Below are 21,037 nucleotides of genomic sequence, written 5' to 3'. Positions count from 1 at the left end.
CAGGGGTGTAAATCTCCCTGGCAACGCAGAGTATGACTCCCGGGGATAAATGTGGACCCGGCATCGTGGGACTGAGAGTAATCTTCTTGACCAAAAGGGGGATGCAAAATGAGACGAAATAGTTTCAGTGGCTGAGAGATTCCAAATGGAGTCGAGAGGTCACTCTGGGGGACATTCTTATGCACTATACAGATAACACGTCTTAGGCTTTAATGTATTGGAATAGCTAGAAGTAAATACCTGAAACTACCAAACTCCAACCCAGCACTCTGGACTCCTGAAGACAATTATATAATAATGTAGATTACAAGGGGTGACAGTGTGATTGTGAAGACCTTGTGGATCACACCCCCTTTATCTAGTGTATGGATGAGTGGAGGAATGGGGATAAAAACTAAAGGACAAATGGGGTGGGATGGGGGGATGATTTGGGTGTTCTTTTTTCACTTTTATTTTTTATTCTTGTTCTGGTTCTTTCTGATGTAAGGAAAATGTTCAGAGATAGATTGTGGTGATGAACGCATAACTATGTTATCATACTGTGGACAGTGGATTGTATATCATGGATGATTGTATGGTGTGTGAATGTATTTCAATAAAACTGAATTTAATAATAAAAAAAAAGCAAACAACAAATGGGGGAAAGTATTAAAACCAAATGAAAAAACATTGTATTCTTTATATATAAAGATCTTGTGCCAATTTAAAACCCATTTAAAAATAAAGCACATGCTAACATGACCACAGACATAGGGGACTGGTGGTTTGATGGGTTGAGCCCTCTACCATAAGTTTTACCCTTGGGAAGACGGTTGCTGCAAAGGAGAGGCTAGGCCTCCCTGTATTTGTGCCTAAGAGTCTCCTCCTGAATGCCTCTTTGTTGCTCAGATGTGGCCCTCTCTCTCTGGCTAAGCCAACTTGAAAGGTGAAATCACTGCCCTCCCCCCTACGTGGGATCAGACACCCAGGGAAGTGAATCTCCCTGGCAACGTGGAATATGACTCCCAGGGAGGAATGTAGACCTGGCACCGTGGGACGGAGAACATCTTCTTGACCAAAAGGGGGATGTGAAAGGAAATGAAATAAGCTTCAGTGGCAGAGAGATTCCAAAAGGAGCCGAGAGGTCACTCTGGTGGGCACTCTTATGCACACTTTAGACAACCCTTTTTAGGTTCTAAAGAATTGGGGTAGCTGGTGGTGGATACCTGAAACTATCAAACTACAACCCAGAACCCATGAATCTCAAAGACAGTTGTATAAAAATGTAGCTTATGAGGGGTGACAATGGGATTGGGAAAGCCATAAGGACCAAACACCACTTTGTCTAGTTTATGGATGGATGTGTAGAAAAGTAGGGGAAGGAAACAAACAGACAAAGGTACCCAGTGTTCTTTTTTACTTCAATTGCTCTTTTTCACTCTAATTGTTATTCTTGTTATTTTTGTATGTGTGCTAATGAAGGTGTCAGGGATTGATTTAGGTGATGAATGTACAACTATGTAATGGTACTGTAAACAATCGAAAGTACAATTTGTTTTGTATGACTGCGTGGTATGTGAATATATCTCAATAAAATGATGATAAAAAAAAAAAAAAAAAAAAATAAAGCACATGGAGGCCCTCTGGAAGGCAATGTGGTGGATCCACAGGAGGCTAGATATAGGGTCAGCACAGAATCATGCAATCCCATTACTGGGAATATGCTTGGAAGAACTGGAAGCAGGGACACAATTAGATGTTTGCACACTGATGTTTATGGCACCATTATTTATACCTGCCACTGGATGGAGGTGGACAAATGGTCCATTGACTGATGAGAAGAGAAATTGTTGTGTATACATGTGCCGGTTTTTATATATTATGTTCCCCAGAAAAAGCCATATTCTTTAATGCATTCTTGTGGGGGCAGACATATTAGTGTGGATTGGGTTTGAACCTATTGGTTCAGTGTCCATGGAGATGTGACCCACCCAACTGTAGGTGATAACTCTGACTGGATAATGTCCATAGAGGCATGGCCCCATCCATTCAGCATGGGCCTTGTTTAGTTTACTGGAGCACTATGTAAGTTCAGACAGAAGGAGCTCAGAGCTGGCTGGAGCTGAGACAGACATTTTGAAGACGACCGTTGGAAGTTGATGCAGACATTTTGGAGAACACCATTTTGAAATGCAACCTGGGAGCCAGCAGACACCAGCCACATGCCTTCCCAGCTAACAGAGGTTTTCCAGAAGCCAATGGCCATTCTCCAGTGATGGTACCCTTTGTTGATGGACACTTTATGGCCTTAAGACTATAACTATGCAACAAAATAAACCCCCCTTTTATAAAAGCCAATCCATTTTTGGTGTTTTGCATTCTGGCAGCATTAGCAAACTAGAGCAATACATATGAGAGAATATGGTGCAGCCACAGAAAGAAATGAAGTCATGAGGCACGCTACTAGATGAATGAACCTGGAGGACAGTGTGTTGAGCGAAATAAGCCAGAAACAAAAGGACAAATAGTCTATGGTCTCATTTAGAAAATGCTTATAAAAAAATTAGGACCTAGATTGTAAGCTCTTACAGCAGACACATTAGTTCTTGAGTTTTAAATGTTATTTTTAAATTCTGAAATTCTGTGCTCTATGTGTATTAACTTGGTATTTCCCTGGAACTCTGTGTAACTGTGTGAAACCTAAGACTCAGAGTTAGAGTTCTGCAGCTCTGAAAGTCAGCATTACTCCACACAGCAACTGTTAAAGAAGTTGAAAAACAGATCAGACTTCAATAAGAGATATGAATAAAACTAATCTGGTTAAGACTAAGGTAAAGCAGAATACAGTGTAAAGGATGATATTATCTGTATTTTAAATCTTCGACTTCTGTGTGAGAAGGAAGAGATCTTTATTTTGTCCCAAATTTAAATTTTCTGTAGCACACTAATTTAACCTATAGGGTCAGGTTATTTGAATAATCTAATTACAGGAAACTTCGAATAGGGAATGAGAGCATTTTATGAAACTTATTTCTGTAATGGCAAAACTAAGCCTACCTATAATTATATCTAAGAGTCACACTCAGAGAACCTCTTTTGCTGCTCAGATGTGGCCTCTCTCTCTCTAAGCTAAACTCTGCAAATGAAGTCACTAACCACCCCCCTACATGGGACCTGACTTCCAGGGGTATAAATCTCCCTGGCAATGTGAGATGTGCCTCCCAGGGATAAGCCTGGCCCTGGCACCATGGGATTGACAATGCCTTCTTGACCATAAAGGGGAAAGGAAATGAAACAAAAGAAGGTTTCAGTGACTAAGAGATTTCAAATAGAGTCAAGCGGTCATTCTGAAGGTTACTCTTATACACTGCAAACTGCCACAGTATGCCGAGCCCCAACCAACAATATTTCTGAAAACCCTAAAGAATACCCTGGGCTCTATCTAAGACTCTATAAAAGTTTCATGTATTTCTTTTTTCAGAAACTTCAAGTATCTAGACTGTTCCTATGCCAGATAAGCCCTGAAACCCAGAGGTACCAGTCTCTCCAAGTACATTAACCAGTTGCATTCCTCTACCCCCAAAACAGTGATATCTCTTTTCAGCATGAAGAAGCTAGAATGGTCATTGCCCAAATATCCCCCGAAGATTGAGAGACTGATCAAATGAGAGGGAGGAGCTGTAACAGAGAAGTTAGTATTTAACAAATGATTATCTACTGAATCACATATATTTCTTTTTAGTTTCTAGTATATTAGAATAGCCAGAAGGAAATACCTGAAATTGTTGAACTACAACCCAGTAGCCCCAATCTTAGATAATGATTGTGTAACTATATAGCTTTTATTTTGTGACTGTGTGATTGTAAAAACCTTGTGACTAAAACCCCCTTTATCCAGTGTATGGTTAGATGAGTAATAAAATGAAGACATACATGGGGGGAAAAAGGTAGAATACAGGGTACCTAAACAAAGACAGAAGCTAGAGAAGGGGGAGCAGTTACCTAATATGTACAGAATTGTTAACAAGGTTGAACTTAAATGTTTGGGAATGGATACAGGTAATAGTAGCTAGTTCTTAGGATTATAAAAAATAGTAACGTATTGTAGGTGAATTTAATTGAAAATGTTTGCTTAAAGTCATGTATATAAATAAGTTCTTGCATGATCCACTACAAATGTAAAACAAATAATAGAGGGGAATATGGGAAAAACATAGCTATTGCAAAAATGATGGACTATAGTTAACAGTAATATTCTAATATTCTTTCATCAACAGTAAAACTTTACTACACCAATACTATGGGTCAACAATAGGGGTGGGGAATAAGAGGTATGGATGGATATGGGCTTTATTTTGTATTCTTATCCCTGTTCTAGAGTAATGAAACTGTTCTGAAATAGATCATGGGGATGTATGGACAACTATGTGATGATACTGTGGATCGTGATTATATACTTTGGATGGCTTGTGTGGTATATAAATATATCTCAAAATTGAAAAAAAATAAAGCACATAACAGAATTTATAGACCATATACAAACACTTTACACTTCTAATAGGAGTCTAAACCCATTAAATAGTCTAAAATCACACAAAGACTCAAAATAAAAATGTTCTTCATATATAGAAAAAAAGGAACAACATAAATATTATTTGTTAGTAAATTGATTTATACAGCCACTTAAAATGTTTTTGACGAATATTAATCACATGGAAAAAGACACCAAATGAAAGCTAAATGAAAACAGCACAGTACTTACGTGCACATCATTATTATTCCAATTACATTAAAACCTATATAAATATGCAATATAGAGACAGATGAAAAGAAACATATCAAAATTTAAAGCATTTTTTTTTAAACTTCTATGTATTTTCAAGATTCCCTATAAATTGAATTCTCTATGAAGAGTTTTTAACTATATATTGTATAATTAAAAGCTTGACTCTACTTACCTGTTTTCATGGTTGGGCTAAAAATTCCCAGTACTGACACACTAGAATAGGAGATCAGGTCTTTATGTAATTCCCCAAGTAAATATTCTTCTGCTTCTTGGACAGATGTTATATTCACTGGACATGAAATCCTGTTCCTAAATGAATATATAAATACATTCAAAATTAAATTTTAAAGATATTATTCAGTTTGTGAAAAAAACAAAACATATTGAATATATTGAAATATATTCTGCAGGATAAACATCAGACAAAATAAAGACAATTAAATAACATTTAAAAAAAAAAAAAACCCTCATTAAACAAAATTGTTAATATCCCTGAAGTGAGGGAATGTGAATAGGCTCTCCTCAACAATTTTTATTCTGTTAATTCAAGTCTAGTATTCTCCTTAATCCATTCAAAGTGTGTCAAAAAAGCGCATGGGAATGAGTTTTACGGACCTAAATTTTTTTAAAAAAATCATATAGTGAATTTGAATACTTACAGTTGAATAAATTTTAGAAGATCTTCAGCTCCTAACATACCAGCATAAGATACTGGGTTCTCACTTCCCTTGTACATTTTCACAATAGGAAATTCAGTAATGTTTTGCTCAGTACATATGTCAGGCCAATCTCCACAGTTTACTCTACAGAGTAGGATACTAGATGTGCCTGAAGAAAAGGAAAATGTATATTTTATAAATATGAATGTATAAAACAGTTATTCAGAATTGTTTTAAGTTTTTAATATAACAATAATCAGAAAAAGTTTGAAGATATCCTTCAATATAATGTTATAATCTTAATTTAAAAGAAAGTATAAATACCAAATATCCCAATATAAATTCTAGTATGGAATTATTAAATTTGCAATTAATTCAAATTAAATTCTACAAATATTTATTAAGAGCCTACTGTGACATACTTACTAAATGAGAAAAAGCAATCAATATTTGTGATAAAATACTCCTTAAATTTCAAGCCCTCTGAAAATACAATGCATTCATTTAAAAACTATTCAACGATAGAGTTACTGTGAGCTTCTAAAACTGGCAGAAACTAAAGGAATCAAGCAAATGCAGTTTGTAACTGCATTTTTACTTATATCCATAAATGATTTCTTCTAACACAAAAGATTGCAACTGAATATTTAGATTCTAAAAAAGAACTATATACACATATAAATTTTTAATTATTTTATATTACTATATATTATAAGAATTGGCCTTTCTGGTTTTTGAGTTTATGGATAGATGTAAAGGAATACAAATACATTTATATAAATGCTTAGGCAAATTTCATTCAACTTAACAATTGCTATTAGATTTAGAGATAGACAAAAAAAATGAATACCAGTCTTCACCCTTGAAAATTTTATAATCTAGGAGGCAGGTCTAGATACAAAGCTTAAACAGACTGCATCCATTTTAATCATTCAAAAAATATTTAGTGATGCTTTTATACAGAATATTATATCATATATTGCCATCTAAGTATGGAATCTTTGTGCACTTCTTTCTCTTCCACAAGCGACCTCAGCATGTCTACCACTGTTAAAAGTGTTTGTTATTCCTTTGTCCCTACGGTCCAGGTTGAAATTTGGATGCTAGCTCTAAAACTGGTACTAAGTATAACACAAAGCTTAAACAGACTGTGTCCGTTTTATTCATCATTGATCTTCAAGCACCTACGGCAGTTCTTGCATTTAGAGCACCTCAAATGTGTGAATAATTAACTGACATATATGAAACTCATTTGGGGCTTCAGGTACCCATCCTATCTGAATATTATAATTTCTTTTTAGCCTAAGAAAACGCATAGTGAAGTCTCAAACAGAAATTCCAACTTGTTCTATAATAAAATATGGAAGGTTCTAGGTATATTATTGAGTGGAAAGAGATCAAAAAACAAACAAAATAATCATTTTACAACTCAGCTATTGAAAGGAAGGAATAAATTATAACAAAAAAATAAGCTTTAATATCACATTAGATCAGAAAAGGAATCTTGGTATAAAAACTTACAATATAGACTAAATGTAACCTAGCCATATGAATTACTGTGGTAAAATATAGTGTATTACTATTTTATCACCAAAAGTTTTAATACTGAAAATTAATTTTTTATATGTTGAATGATTTTAGATTATAGCTCATAGATACAATAACATCACTTTAGATGTACTTTTAACTATGTATCTGATAATACAGGCAGGGTCTACTCTATCTTATTTCCCAGTGCCTGCCACAATGTCTGTTACATAGTGTGTTTCCAATAAAGATTTGTGGAATGTACACTGCTATTTTTTAATAAACAAAAATTTTTACACTAATGTATATTAACCTCTGAATATCACTAGAGCACATATAAACAAATATAAATCCTTATTTCTTTCCAAAATAAGATCTGCTAATTGACTTTGTTACACAGTTCTCATGTATTATTTTAATCATTCCAAAAACATTTAGTGATGCTTTTATACAGAATATCATATTATATACTACCATCTCAGTATGGAATCTTAGTGCAGTTCTTTGTCTTCCACAAGCACCCTCAGCATATCTACCACTGCTAAAAGTGTTTGTTATTCATTTGTCCCTACGGTCCAGGTTGAAATTTGGATGCTAGCTCTAAAACTGGAAATAGAATACTGATACATGTCACTAAAAGTTATAAAGCTATTACATTGAAGCAATCAATTTAAAATTTTTATTTTCAATAAATTTTTATGTTCAAATAAAATTTTTATGTTTAATCCTAACACCCTAATATTCTAAGATGCCTACAGCATTATATACCATATACTTTATCAATGTGATTAGAGTTCCTAATTCAAAGGGAAAAAAAAAAGATTCTCTTACATATAGATACTATGTAAGTATAAAAATTTGATATTTGCTGCCACCTTGTGACTGAGTAAATATTCTTCAAAATTGTAGACTACAATAAAAAATGGCTTTTTCCCAAGAATTCAACATGAAAGACAGATTGTAGAGCTAAACGCCACAAGTACTAGAATATTTTCCTAATTTACAAAGTTATAGAATAGGCTTTAATATACACACAAACACTATAGACAACTATATGATGTATTTCTAAGGTAAGCTCCTTAAACTTCCAAAATGAGTCTAGTTATCTAATCATTACGAGGATTGTTATTCATAAAGAACATACTGAATGAAAAAGAAAGCAAGTCCTGGGTTGGGTGTCTGCTTTTACATTCTATAAACACATACAACACAAAGTCTTGCACTGAAGGGGTAGTCTCTTACTAACAAAGTTGGAAAACCTAAAAGAAAAAACCTAAATCTGTCCATAGCTTGCAACTACAGAGGAAAATCTGAAAGGATATAATAGGATTTGGTTTTCAAAAAATTATGGGTAACAGTGTCTACAGACTTAATCATCCCACCATTCAGTAACGAAAGAATCAAAAGTTGAATAGAATGTGCTTGGTATATGAATGGAAGAGAAATAGTTCATAAAATAATTTTTAGAATCTCTGCTATCTTATGACTAAAAACGTATATGAGTTAGGGTTGCCTTCCTGGAATCAATTTCCAGAGTTCACAAAAAAGTCCCCAATGTGTAAATTAAGTAGCACACCAAACATGAATTCTTTAAAACCAGTACACGTTTTCCATTAGATAAACAAAATTTTTATGTAACTCTACTATATTAGTTTATTGCTTTATTCAACAAACTTGTTAAAAACCAGATATTCTGTAATGTAAGACAATATGCCAAGTCCAGTACACTGCCTGCCCATAAAGAACTTACAAAATAATGAAAGCACCCCAAAAACCTAAATGGTAGATACATTCCTAGAGCAGCCAAGAATAAGCCTTTTTAACTGAAGTGAGATCCCTTTCCCTTAATCCCAAAACATCTGCAAAGCAACAGTGTTGTGTAAACAGCATTAGGCCATGAGGAGGGGGGAGTGAGACTGGGTCTGTAGCAGTTAAAGAAATCAAAACTTTACCTTTTAGGGGAGGCAAAGCTGCGGTTGCACACATCAGCCAAGCGTAACCCTTTTAACAATAACTGCTCCAGGTCCAAGTGAAACTTTTTGTAACCCTTTAATAATCAATAGCTGCTCCAGTCCCAAGTGAAACTCTTTGTGAAATTGTTTTTGTGAAATTGTTTTGTATGATCAATAACTGCTCCAGTTCCAAGTGAAACTCTTTGTGTAATTGTTTTTTGTGATCAAGAGCTAAACTGCCAACTCTGCTTCTGTTAGAATAGCTTGCTTGCTTGCGCTTCTAGGATACGGTTTCTGTCTATATAAGGCACCAGCGCACACAGGTGGGGGCTGCTTGCTGAACTCCCTGCACAGAGTGAGAGATGGCAGCCGCCTGCTAGCTGGCTAATAAAAGGCTCTTTAAATTCTGTTTGGCTGTCTCGTACTTTAACTCGCAGGCACCGTAACATTAACCATAGTATCTTCTATTTTACAAGAAAAATAGAGTAGGAAAAATCATATTACAGATATAAAGCATGATACATTCTGTCTTACTCAAAGGATTTACAAAACTTTATGCACACCTTATCCACCACTATTTCTCTCTTACTAACAGCCCTCTCTACTTCTAATGTCTTTGCTGGGACGATGCCATAGCATTTTGTGTTAAATTCTTATTTGGCCACCATTGGATCAGGTTTCATAGAATAATTAAAACAAAAAGATCTTGGCTATTAAGAAATAGCCCAGTCTGCGAAGAACTAACTATATATCTTCAAGAACACTGATATCTTGGCTCTTTCATTAGACTGCAAGTGCTGCAAAGGACTGGGTCTTGTCTGTCTTTTCATCTCTAGCATCAAGTAGTAACTGGCATAAAGTAAACACTCAATAAATGCTTGCCAAAAAAAATGCTATTGGATTAACTGTGTAGTCACATAATACACAGGCTCTCTACTTTCCACTAAAGCCAGTTCCATGAAGACAATCAAAGTGAATGCTTCCGTACATCTTTGAAAATTTTAGTTCATTAACTTAAGAGTTAATGACTTGGAGACACAAACATAACAACTTGAAATTTTATGTAATTTTCTACACCTTTAGCACTACCTAAAGTCTTAGAAATAGCTGCATACCACAGTACAATACCTTTCAATTTGATTGCCACATCAATATAAGACTGCAGAAATGCCATGGACACTGCCTCCCCTGCATTAAAATAAAAAAAAATCAGCAAATATTACAACATGCATATTCCCAGAGCATCCATATTTTATATGTAACATATATAACAAACACATGGATGGGTTTTCCAAAATTTTTTCATCTTAATAAGAAATATCCTAGTATATAGTAATTAATACTTGAACACTTAGAGAGTTTCAAATGTAACCAATTTTCTGCATTCATACTGCAGGAAATATAGTTGAATGACTTATTTGAAAATAAAATCAACAGACTTCCTATAAATCTTTAGGAACTATTAGTGTATTAAAATTATTACCCTGAATCACAGTAATTTTTCCAAATTAATTAGCCAAACATCTAGTTTAATCACCAATTGATATATAAATCAGCTTTACAATTTGAGAATCAGTTAGAAGTAAATGCTTCAGTGTATGTAGTTTATCAGGGACCTATAAAAGCTGTATCATTTTACAATATAAGGGCAATATACAGAATGGGTAAATAAAATCTGTCTACTTTCAACGTCTTAAGATGTAATATAGTTTCCTCTAATGGCTCATACTCACAGCCAGCATAGAAGAGCACTATGCTGTCAGAAGCCATTACTGTTATGTTAAATGTCTCTTCTGTTAGTTCTACTGTGAGTTCCAAGGGTAACTGTCTCTTCCTATCTCTGTAAACAGTTTCAGCCACTTCATCATCTTGAATATCTAAAATGTTTTAAAAGAAATTAAATACAAATACATTATTCAAAATATTTAAGCTCTTCTCATAGACAAGCATACGAAAATTTTTGCACTTTATAAAGACTTCTGTGTTCACAGTATCCTAATAGTTAAACTGAGAGATATTTTTAAAATTTTCCAGTTGCTTAGTTTCCTATGTTAAATGATTGAGGTTTTTCCTGATCCAAAAATTGTCAAGTTTTAGTCAATTACAAAAGCAATAATTTAGTTTTGTTCTAGAAATATGAATAGGGCTATCTGTTTGCAATAAATATATTAATTTATACTCCAAAGAGGTCCTACCACACATATTTGACAGTGTTTATTTAGCCTTACTATATGCCAGGCATTGTGTTAGACACTAAATAAAGTGGTAAAGAAAACAGGCTTGTTTTGGCTAAGTCAAAAATAAACTACTCACTGAATAAATAAATAATTATAAAATGTGATTGATATATGAAGAAAAAAAAAGGAGAGATTATAACAGGGAGATTTAGATGGGGGGGTGAGGGGATCTAAAGTTTGCCAAGTTGAGAATTAAGAAGAATGTTTTGGGCAAAGAGAATAACATATGCAAAGGCTCTGAGACATAAAAGAGCTTAGGATATACTAAGTACTAAGGGAAGGCAAATTTGACTAAAACAAGAACGGGTAGAAGGAATAAATGGCATGAGGAAAGTCTAGGCTACAAAGTGGCCAGATCATAAGAGGCCATGTGAACAAGAATTTTGGATTTTATACTAAGTGCATAGATCCAGGGTTGGATTCTGAATATGTAAAACCTTGTCATTCATTGATATATACATATATGTGTACATATATGTGCATACATGCACATGTATATATGCATGTGTGTGTACACACACATCCATCCATCCATCCATGTTGCAAAAAACCTATTTTCAACTGGTAAATATTCTGTGTTTAAATTTTATGGGAACAGAGAAGGGGCATCTACTTGGATTAAAGAGACAATAAGAGCTTCCCAGAGGAGTCGACACTAGCTGAATATTAAAATACAAGTAAAACAGCTAGACAGAGAAGGGAGGCAGTGGAGATATACAGAGCAAGGGGAACCCACGTCACAGGCACAAAGACACAAAAGAGCATGATGCAATTGGAAATTTGAACAATGACTGTCTATTTGACATTAAGGAATTATTATTAATTTTTAGTTGTGATAATAGTATTAATTACATTAATTTTTAAAAACAGAATCATTATATTTATGAAATATATAGTGAAACATTTATCGAAATTGTATCATGTTTGGGATTTGCTACAAAATAATAAGGAGTAGGAAGTGGATGGGGCAAAATTAGGCATGGGTTTATGGTAGTTGGGGTCAGGTAATGGGTTTGAGATTCATTCTATTATCCTGCCTACTTTATGGTATGTTCAAAATTCTTTGTATTGACACATTAAAAAGACAGGGAAGGAAGGAGGGAAGACAATGCATTCAGAGAACTAAAGTATTATTTTCCGATGATCATTCATACTATAAAATACAACATCTGGATTTCAGGACCATCTCAGCCATTTTCTAGCTGTGTGACTCCAGTCAGTCCACAGAACTGTCTGGGCCTCAATATTCAAATCTGTGAAACATCAAGGGTTGTACTATATTAACTTTAAGGTCCTTTTAAACACCACATTCCGTAATACTAAAAAATTATGCCCTCATTACCAAAATTAGTAAAGGTCTATTCTATTTACTGTATGGTTTTTTCTTTCTTATTCCCAATAGTTTTATTTGCCTGCCAGTCCTTTTTGTTTCCCGATTCATTCCTTCTTTTCTCCTCTTATCTTGTTGCAATGTCCTTTCCTTCTTTCCTATACTTTCTCACTTGTAAATTTATTCACTCAACTTGACCTTTTCCCCTATTCATTGCACATCTTTTTTTTAACCATAAGTGTTTTGTTTTGTTTTATGCTGCCATCTTACAGAACACAGTCCTTTTTATTTTGACTCATTCTGTGCCATTTCCTTTGGGGGACATTTTTCTCTGTGTCAGACTCTTACAGTGTAACAAACCTTTTCCTACTCTTCATTTATTTTTCCTACATAAATAGGAAAGAGACAAAAAGGGAAACTTTATATATATGGGCACAAAATTGCATAATAATTATGAGCCAGTATGGATTCTAGACAAAGGAAGTTCAGGCCAAAAAAAAAAAACATAAGGGGGATGGGGGGACAAGCTGCAAAAGAAATACTAGAGATAGGCTCACATGCATACACATGCACACACATACATGGCATTCTTATATCTCTTCATCTAATCAATTTGATAAAATATGATTCAAAAATGAATTTCTTTACATTCCTTCACAATCCTAAATGTGAATACTTTCTATGAGGAAGTTGATCCACTGAAAATATCACTGGCTTATGGGTGCTGGGCAGGATGGTGAGAGGAGGGGATCATAAATGTGTTACCCATGTCTGGACCCTCCATGTCATCATCTTCATCGTCTTCATCTTCTTGGGGTTCCTCAATATGCATATTACTTTCCACACGGGATATTATTAAATCAATATCATGTAACACCAAAAATTCCACTGGCACTCCCTAGAGATACATTTATTTAGAACACATGAGTAAAATGCAAAGCATTCCAATATAAAAATATATGTTCTATGTTTGACACTAAAATGAAACAAAAGCTTTGAGCTTCAATTTTAAAATTAAATGAAACAGAAAAATGAAATTAACTCCACAATCTATATGAAAAGTATCCAGGTCATATTCATATAAAGTTAATATGCACTACTTAAAAAGACGGCAAAAAAGGAGAATTAAAATTCTCACTTGCTTCCTGTCACAACTGCATTATACCAAAGTCGGTGAAACATTTCCCATAAAACTACAAATCTACCTCAATACAAAATGGAAATACATACAATTTTATTGCAAACAGGGCCATAAAAATTGTTTTGGTATTCCACAAAAATACTCAAAATAATAATTCATCTAAAATAATTCCACTAAAAAAGATCAATTGCCTGTTTAACTATAAAGAGAAAACTATGCTCCTGCCCCTAGATGATTTTAGGAATTTCAAATTCTATTCCATGGAATGCAACACTATTCCATCAAGATTTCCTTCACTAATACCCAACATGAAATTTTAGAACACTGGGTTATTTTAGTAAGTAATACCTGACTATAACTATATATTAGAATAAAGCCATAAAAGAGCTCCAAGTGTGTTTTTTCTTTGACATCACACATCTTTAATATTAAATTTAAAGGAAGAAATTTTTTACTCCAACAGAAATATAATGGAATTAAACTGAACTTTTTCCAAATATACCTGAGAATTGTTGTGGTAAACTTTTTTACTGAGGTATAACATTCACACAGAAAAGAATACAAATTACACAAATATATAGTTTGATGAATTTTTATAAAGTGGATATACCTGTGAAGACACCATGCAGATTAAGAGACAAAACACTGCCAGCACCTCAAAGGCTATCTTCTTGCCCCTCCCTCTTAGGAACCTCCCTACAGGTAACCACTATTCTGATTTTCATCATTATCTATAAATGTTTCCAGTTTTGAATTTATGTAATGACTTCTATAGTTTGTACACTTTTTTGTGACGGCTTCTTTTCCTCAACGTTATTTGTGAGTTATATCTGTGTTGTTACATACAGCATTAAGTGTTCAAGGAGCATGATGTATACAACCCATACGGAAGGGTTCGTGGATTGATAAACAGACAGACACATAGATATACAGACTGACGGACAGAGAGATGGATCAAACAGAATGACAGAAAGAGAGAGAGAAAGAGAGAGAGAAGAAAAAGAAAGAAAGAAAAAAAGAAAGAAGGAAGGAAAGAAAGAAAGAAAGAAAAGAAAGAGAAAGAAGAGAAAGAGAAAGAAAAGAAAGAAAGAAAGAAAGAGGAAGGAAGGAAGGAAAGAAAGAGGGAAGGAGAGAGAGAGAAAGAAAGTGAAAAAGAAAGAAATGGCAAATGTGGCAAAATGATAGAACTGGTGGCTCTGGGTATCTGGGCAGATGGGGTATGTATAATTCCGTCTTATTTTTTAACTGTACTGTAAGTTTTGTATTATTTTTTAACTGTACTGTAAGTTTTAAAGTATGTCAAAATAAAAAGTAAAAAAAAAACATTAATTGCTGAATCTAGGCAGTAGGCAAATGGGTGTTCATTCTATTTCTCTTTCTACTTTTCAGTATGTTTGAAGCTTTTTATAATAAAATGTTTAAGAAAGGAATACAAAGGGCTTTTAAAAACAGATACACAGAAAGATCCTGGGCATTAGCACTATCCTAATATGCAAAAGACTCCCATGCCTAGGGAGTCTGCAGTTGTGTTCTCTCTGCCTGGAATACTTTCTCCACAAATCCAGACTCACTTTCTCCTGCATTTGTCATATTTCTGCTTTGTTTTCACTTATAAGAGAGGTCTGCCATGACTACCCTCTCCCCTTAACTTGCCTTGTGTTTTTCTCTATTGCTCTTAACACATTCTGACATTCTAGTTATAGTTATACTTGTCTCTCATCTGACTTCTGCTACTAGCATACTAGCTCCATATGGGCAGCAACTTGGGTTTTGATTATTGCTATATACCCAGAGCCTAGGACTGTGCTTCAAATAGAGCAGGTACTTAATAATATGTATTGAATTAATGAATATTAATATATGTTGAGCACTTACAATGTGTTGGGCCCTGTGCTAAGTAAGCACTTTACATTATTTCATTAAACATACTGACCTAACAACTCTGTAAAGCACATATTATCTCCACTTTACAATGGAAAAAAAAAAAGAGAGACCTTTAGAAGTCAGGTAATATGCCCAAAGTTATGGAGAATTTGAACCAGATAGTAGAATTCTATAGCAGAAACTTTTAACATTATATTGCTAATCATGGCCATAAGGAAAAAAAATCTGAAGAACTAATGCAATGCTAACAGAAATGTTTAATAACTCTTAACAATATATTATAAGGTTTGTAATATAGTAATGTGAGTATACAACATGACCTGTGCAACAAGTACTAGTACTTTAGGGACCCTCAAATCCTGTGCCAGAAGGGTATAGAGAATGGAGAGAGAACAGGTGATTTATACACTCCTAGTATCAATATCACTGCTCTGATTGAGGCAGTAAAAAATATTTGCATTGTTTTCAATAAAGAGACTAACATAAAATCCTATTGTATCCTTTACAGAAAACATGCTATCTTTACAGAGATAGTTAACTAATATATAGTCCATCTTAATTCACACTAAAGGAAATTATTAATATATTTTAACAATTTAAGGCACCAAAACTGGGATAAGAGTGGGAACTTTAATTCTTCTATAAAACCTATTTCCAATAACAAATATTGTCATTTCTTATTTAAAATTCTTTATTTACTAGCAAACAATGGCTTCAGAAGGTTCTACATATATTCTTTCCATTACCAGGGCAAAAAGCTGGGCATACTTGCCACATACTATCACATATTTGAACAATGCTGTAGTTCTCAAAAAATTTTTCCCATTTGCCCTTATAAAATTTATTGTAAGTTAGAAGATGAGGATTTATGACTATTTCACAATACAGAAAACTAAGGCTTGGAAAAATCAATTCATTCATCTGGTCCCATAACTAATAAGGAAGAGGACTGAAGTCTTCTGATTCTTAGCCCAATATTGCCATAGACTTAGGCAAGAAAATCTAAATTTAAACTGTCTGGCAATTCTTAAATCTATCAACCAACATTTTAGCGTATTTATATTATATTTAGAACATGTTAACAATAAAGAGTTCTTAATTAAGAAAAAAAAAGCAGAGAAAAAGATGGGTAAAGGACATTAACAGAAAGTTACAAAGGAAATATGAATGGCAAATAAGCCTAAAAAAAGTTCAACCTTACAAGTAATCAAAGACATACAAATTAAAATAAGAAAATTTTTTTTGTCTATAGAAAAGTTTTTTATTAAGACGTCAGTGCTCAGCATTGGCAAAGATATATGAGAAACAAGGAATTCCAAACCCTGCTGGTAAAAGTATAAAATTTCCAGAGGGCAATTTGATAACCGAGTTTTTTAAAGCCTTTAAAATTCCCATTTCCTGTAACAAATATAACTTCCAGGAATTTAACCAAAGAAAAAAATCAATGATGTTCAAAAGAGGATACAAAGACAGCAAAACAAAATAGCAAGTAATCAAACAATGTAAATATCTAACAGTGCAGATATCATTAAATAAATCATGATATACCAACTGAACAAGTTAACTTGAAAAAAGATCATAATATAATTTTAGGTAAAAAGGTGGATATATAGCATGATCCTCATTTTCTTTAAAATATATATATAAATAAATACATATATATACACACACATACATATATAGATAAAAACAAGGAAGAGAGACAAACTTACACATAAACACACACACCAAAATGTTAACAGCAATTCTTTTTTGAGTAGTGGCAATTTATGAAATTTTTATTTTCCATAATAAACATGTATTACTTTTAATATGACATGTATTAGCTTTCTTTAAAGAAGAAGACATTGTAAACCAATAAATAAAATGACTAACCTCTTCTCTTTTGAAGACCACGTTAGCATGCTGAGGAATATTCACTTCCAAATAGTCCCTTTTTCAAAATGGAAATAAATGTTTTATGTTGCTAATCTGATAATAATAGTCATCTCCGATGACAATCTAGAATAGAACTATAATTCTTATACTAAACAATATTTATGCAAAAAGATTACATAAAGTTCAGAGAGTCTGAGAAATTTCACACATAAATACTGACAAGAATTTCTAGCCTCCATCTTTCAGCAAGATTTAAAAGCCTAAATTTTAATCAAGCTTATAATTAAGGCACAAACTTTCAGCAACTGGTTCTACAGTATTGGAATCTATTAAAAATTTGAGTTTATTTACAAGTGAATAGAGTAGCATATTTAAAGATGAGTAAAATATTAGTGTTTTGCTAAATATACTAAATATTCAATTTTTATGATACCTTAACAAGAGCAGAACTCCAGCTTTTCCTAGAAGGCGCCAAGCAGCCCATTCTGCAGTTCTTCTATCAGCTTCATATGTAGCTTTTTGACTAATAATAAAAACCAGTGGTAATCCTAGTTGGAGATGAACAGTTGAAACTTGCTGAGGATCTTCAGCAACTTCAGTCTTCATTGAGGAAAAAAGAACAAAATGTCTTCACTGTATGATAATAACGTCCAACATTTGGATTTAAACTCAACTACTTCTTATTAATAAAATCATGAGTTAAAAAAATTAGTGTGTGAAATAAATCCAAGTTTAATGTACCCAATGTACCTATAAAGTACAAACATTATAAAACAGATTTTGTAGTTAAACACAGAATTACAACTATAAGGAATAAGCATATTACAAAGCAACAATAATTAAAACAGTTGTATTGATAAAGAGATAACTGAAAAAGAATTTAACACATAATTAATGACACGTTACAGAACAAGGAACCTCTGAGTTAAGACAGCAGCCTAAATACACACATCTAATTTCACTTCTCCAGAAATCCCAAGAAAATTACAGCAGATGGATTTTTTAAATGTGATAAATAAAAAAGATGGGAAGAAGGAAAGTTTTGAAAACTGGAGGATAAGAATAACTACAAAACAAAACACTTAGCCATGAGAGGGAAAGCTAAGAAATAACTCAGTTCAAACTTCAGAATTCTAAAATTCTTCAGAAACTGTCAGTTCCTGACATCTCTGGAACTGGGAGTAAAACAACAAGGGGAGTGGCAGGAAGGTTTAAAGTAAGGACTTGGTAAAAGCTTTTGAGAAGCAGTTAGATCCCTGGGTTCCCCTCCCCAATTCCATGAGTTTAGGCAGCTGTCCCTCCCCCACACCAGCAGAAATCTAGGGGATTTCAGGAACAGTTGAGTGTATCAATACCATGTCAAAATAAGGGGAATTAAGTAACTGAATGCTGAGGCTCCCCCAGTCTCCTAATCCGACTTAGTTCCCAGAACATTCGTAGTGGACCTCTGTCCTCCAGAAGGCTTTTTATGGTTTCTCCTAAATCAGGCTAGACCTGATCCCTCTATGGAGCTCAAAGTAAACAAGTACCACTGACATTCCCAGACTTTCCAATCAGCTTTTTAGCTCCATATTCTAAATAATAAACAGATATCCAGGGATTAACAACCCATCTGAAGAAAGTCTCTTAACATGAAAGATAGAGAGCAAAACAAATAAACAGAAAAAAAATAATACCATGAAGAAAACACAGACGACACAGGAAGAAGAAATGTCAGAAAACCATCACTGATAACCTGAAGGAGATGAGAAGATAATGCATCCAACAAAGAACTGAAAAATAAATTTGAATAAATCTATCAGAAAATAGAGCAAAAAACAGAGATGGAAATATAAAATAAAATTGAAGAACTAGTTCAAGAGGTCCTTTCAAATAATATGAATCCCAGAAAAAACAGAAGCAGGAAAAGAGAAGAAATCACCACTGATATGAACACAAAAAACTTCCTGTAACTGGAAGACATGAGTTGCCAGACTGAAAGGGCCTACTGAATAACCAATATAGTTTGTAAAAGCAAATATGCAGGAAGGTACACTCTTGCAAACTTTCCAATTATTAAAAGATAAAAAAGAAAAAACAAATCCTAAAAATTTCCAGAGAGACTCCTACATTTACCTATGGTAGACAGTATTCTCAGATGGCCTCACAAGATTATGGTATACACATCTTGTATAATCCCTCCCCTTGAACATGGACAGAACCTGTGGGATAGTCATTCCCTTGATTATGTTACATTATATAAGACAGAGTATTTGTCATAGCACACTGGAGGGAGACTGGTCCGCTGGCTTTGAAGAAGTAAGCTGCAATGCTGTGAGATGACTGTGTGGCTAGGGCCTGAGAACAGCCTGCAGAAACTGAGAGCAACCACTGGCCAACAGCGAACAAGAATATGGGGACCCCAGTACCACAATCAAAAGGAATTAAATTCTGCCAAAAATCTGAATGAGTGGAACATCCAGAAGGAGTAGAAGAGCCTGACTTCTTCTTTGTGTATTTGGGGAACTATAAGTGATTCAGTACGATAAAGTGAAATGGAAGAACAGGCAGTAAAAATAGAAATCTGACAAGGGACCAGATCATTAGAAATCATGTATATCCTGCTAAAAAGCTAGGGCTTTATTCTGTAAATAAAGTGAAGCCATTTATGAAATGTAAGAATTATTATGACAAGGTCATTTACATGTTTAAAAATACCATTCTGCCAGTGACGGGGAGCAAAAATAAAGGAAAAGAAACCAGATCAGTTGCTATTACTCAAATAGCTCAGATGAGAAATCATGAGGAAATGAATTAAAGTACTGACTGTTAGAATGAAGAGATCGAAAGATGCTTAAGATGTAAAATTAGAGGTGGGAAGATGCAGGAATTGAGGATGAATTCCTAGGTTTCTGATACAAATGACCAGAGAGTAAATCAACCAAGATAATCGAGAAAAAACATACAAATGGTAAATACTATTGCAGCCATCTTTAGACAGTACAATTTTTCAGAGTGTATTAACACTTAAAAAAAAAATCCAAGGAGGAAACTCTCAGAAGAGTAAATATTCAAGGGCTGTACATATCTGGGGATTGAATTGTGTCTCTCAAAAAGATATGTTGGAGTTCTAACCCCTACTACCTGTGAATGTGAACTTATTGAAATAGGGCCCGTTCCGGTTTGCTAATACTTCACTGGAGGATGGCCAATGGCGTCCGGAAAACCTCTGTTGTCTGGGGAGGCACGTGGCTTGCTCTTAGATTGCATTCCAAAATGTCATTCTCCAAAATGTCAGCTTCCCAAGGCCATCTTCATAATGTGTCTCTCAGCTGCAGCTTCTCTAAAGTCCTTCCACTTCTGAGCTTTTATAGGATTCCAGTAAACTAATCAAAGCCCATGCTGAATGGGCAGGGCCACATCTCCATGGAAATTATCTCATCAGAGTTATCCCCTACAGTTGGGTGGGTCACATCTCCATGTAAACAACCTAATCCAAAGGTTCCAACTTAATCAACACTAATACGTCTGCCCACACAAGACTGCATCAAAGAATATGGCGTTTTCTGGGGGACATAATATATATAAACCGGCACAGGGTCTTTGTAGATGTAATTAGTCAAGTGAAGGTGAGACCATACTGTATTAGGATGGGACCTAAATCCAATCACTGGTGTCCTTATAA

At 34.1% G+C, this 21,037-nt stretch overlaps 1 protein-coding gene across 2 annotated transcripts in view; it reads right to left on the bottom strand.

Moving 5' to 3' along the window:
* TXNDC16 (thioredoxin domain containing 16) overlaps positions 1-21,037 on the bottom strand; it is a 153,972-nt gene that overhangs the window by 55,572 nt on the left and 77,363 nt on the right. For both annotated transcript variants that reach the window (XM_037832707.1, XM_037832708.1), the window contains exons 10-16: positions 17,807-17,973; positions 17,371-17,428; positions 13,236-13,368; positions 10,637-10,780; positions 10,032-10,091; positions 5,425-5,593; positions 4,938-5,074 (exon numbers count right to left, since the gene is read on the bottom strand). In XM_037832707.1, coding sequence (XP_037688635.1) covers positions 4,938-5,074; positions 5,425-5,593; positions 10,032-10,091; positions 10,637-10,780; positions 13,236-13,368; positions 17,371-17,428; positions 17,807-17,973 — 868 coding nt within the window. The remainder of the gene's footprint in view (positions 1-4,937; positions 5,075-5,424; positions 5,594-10,031; positions 10,092-10,636; positions 10,781-13,235; positions 13,369-17,370; positions 17,429-17,806; positions 17,974-21,037) is intronic.

Source organism: Choloepus didactylus, chromosome 4 (genome assembly GCF_015220235.1).
Source record: "Choloepus didactylus isolate mChoDid1 chromosome 4, mChoDid1.pri, whole genome shotgun sequence".
Taxonomy (NCBI): Eukaryota; Metazoa; Chordata; class Mammalia; order Pilosa; family Megalonychidae; genus Choloepus; species Choloepus didactylus.
The sequence above is the reverse complement of the archived record's forward strand: the minus strand, read 5'-3'. Positions and strand labels throughout refer to the sequence as shown.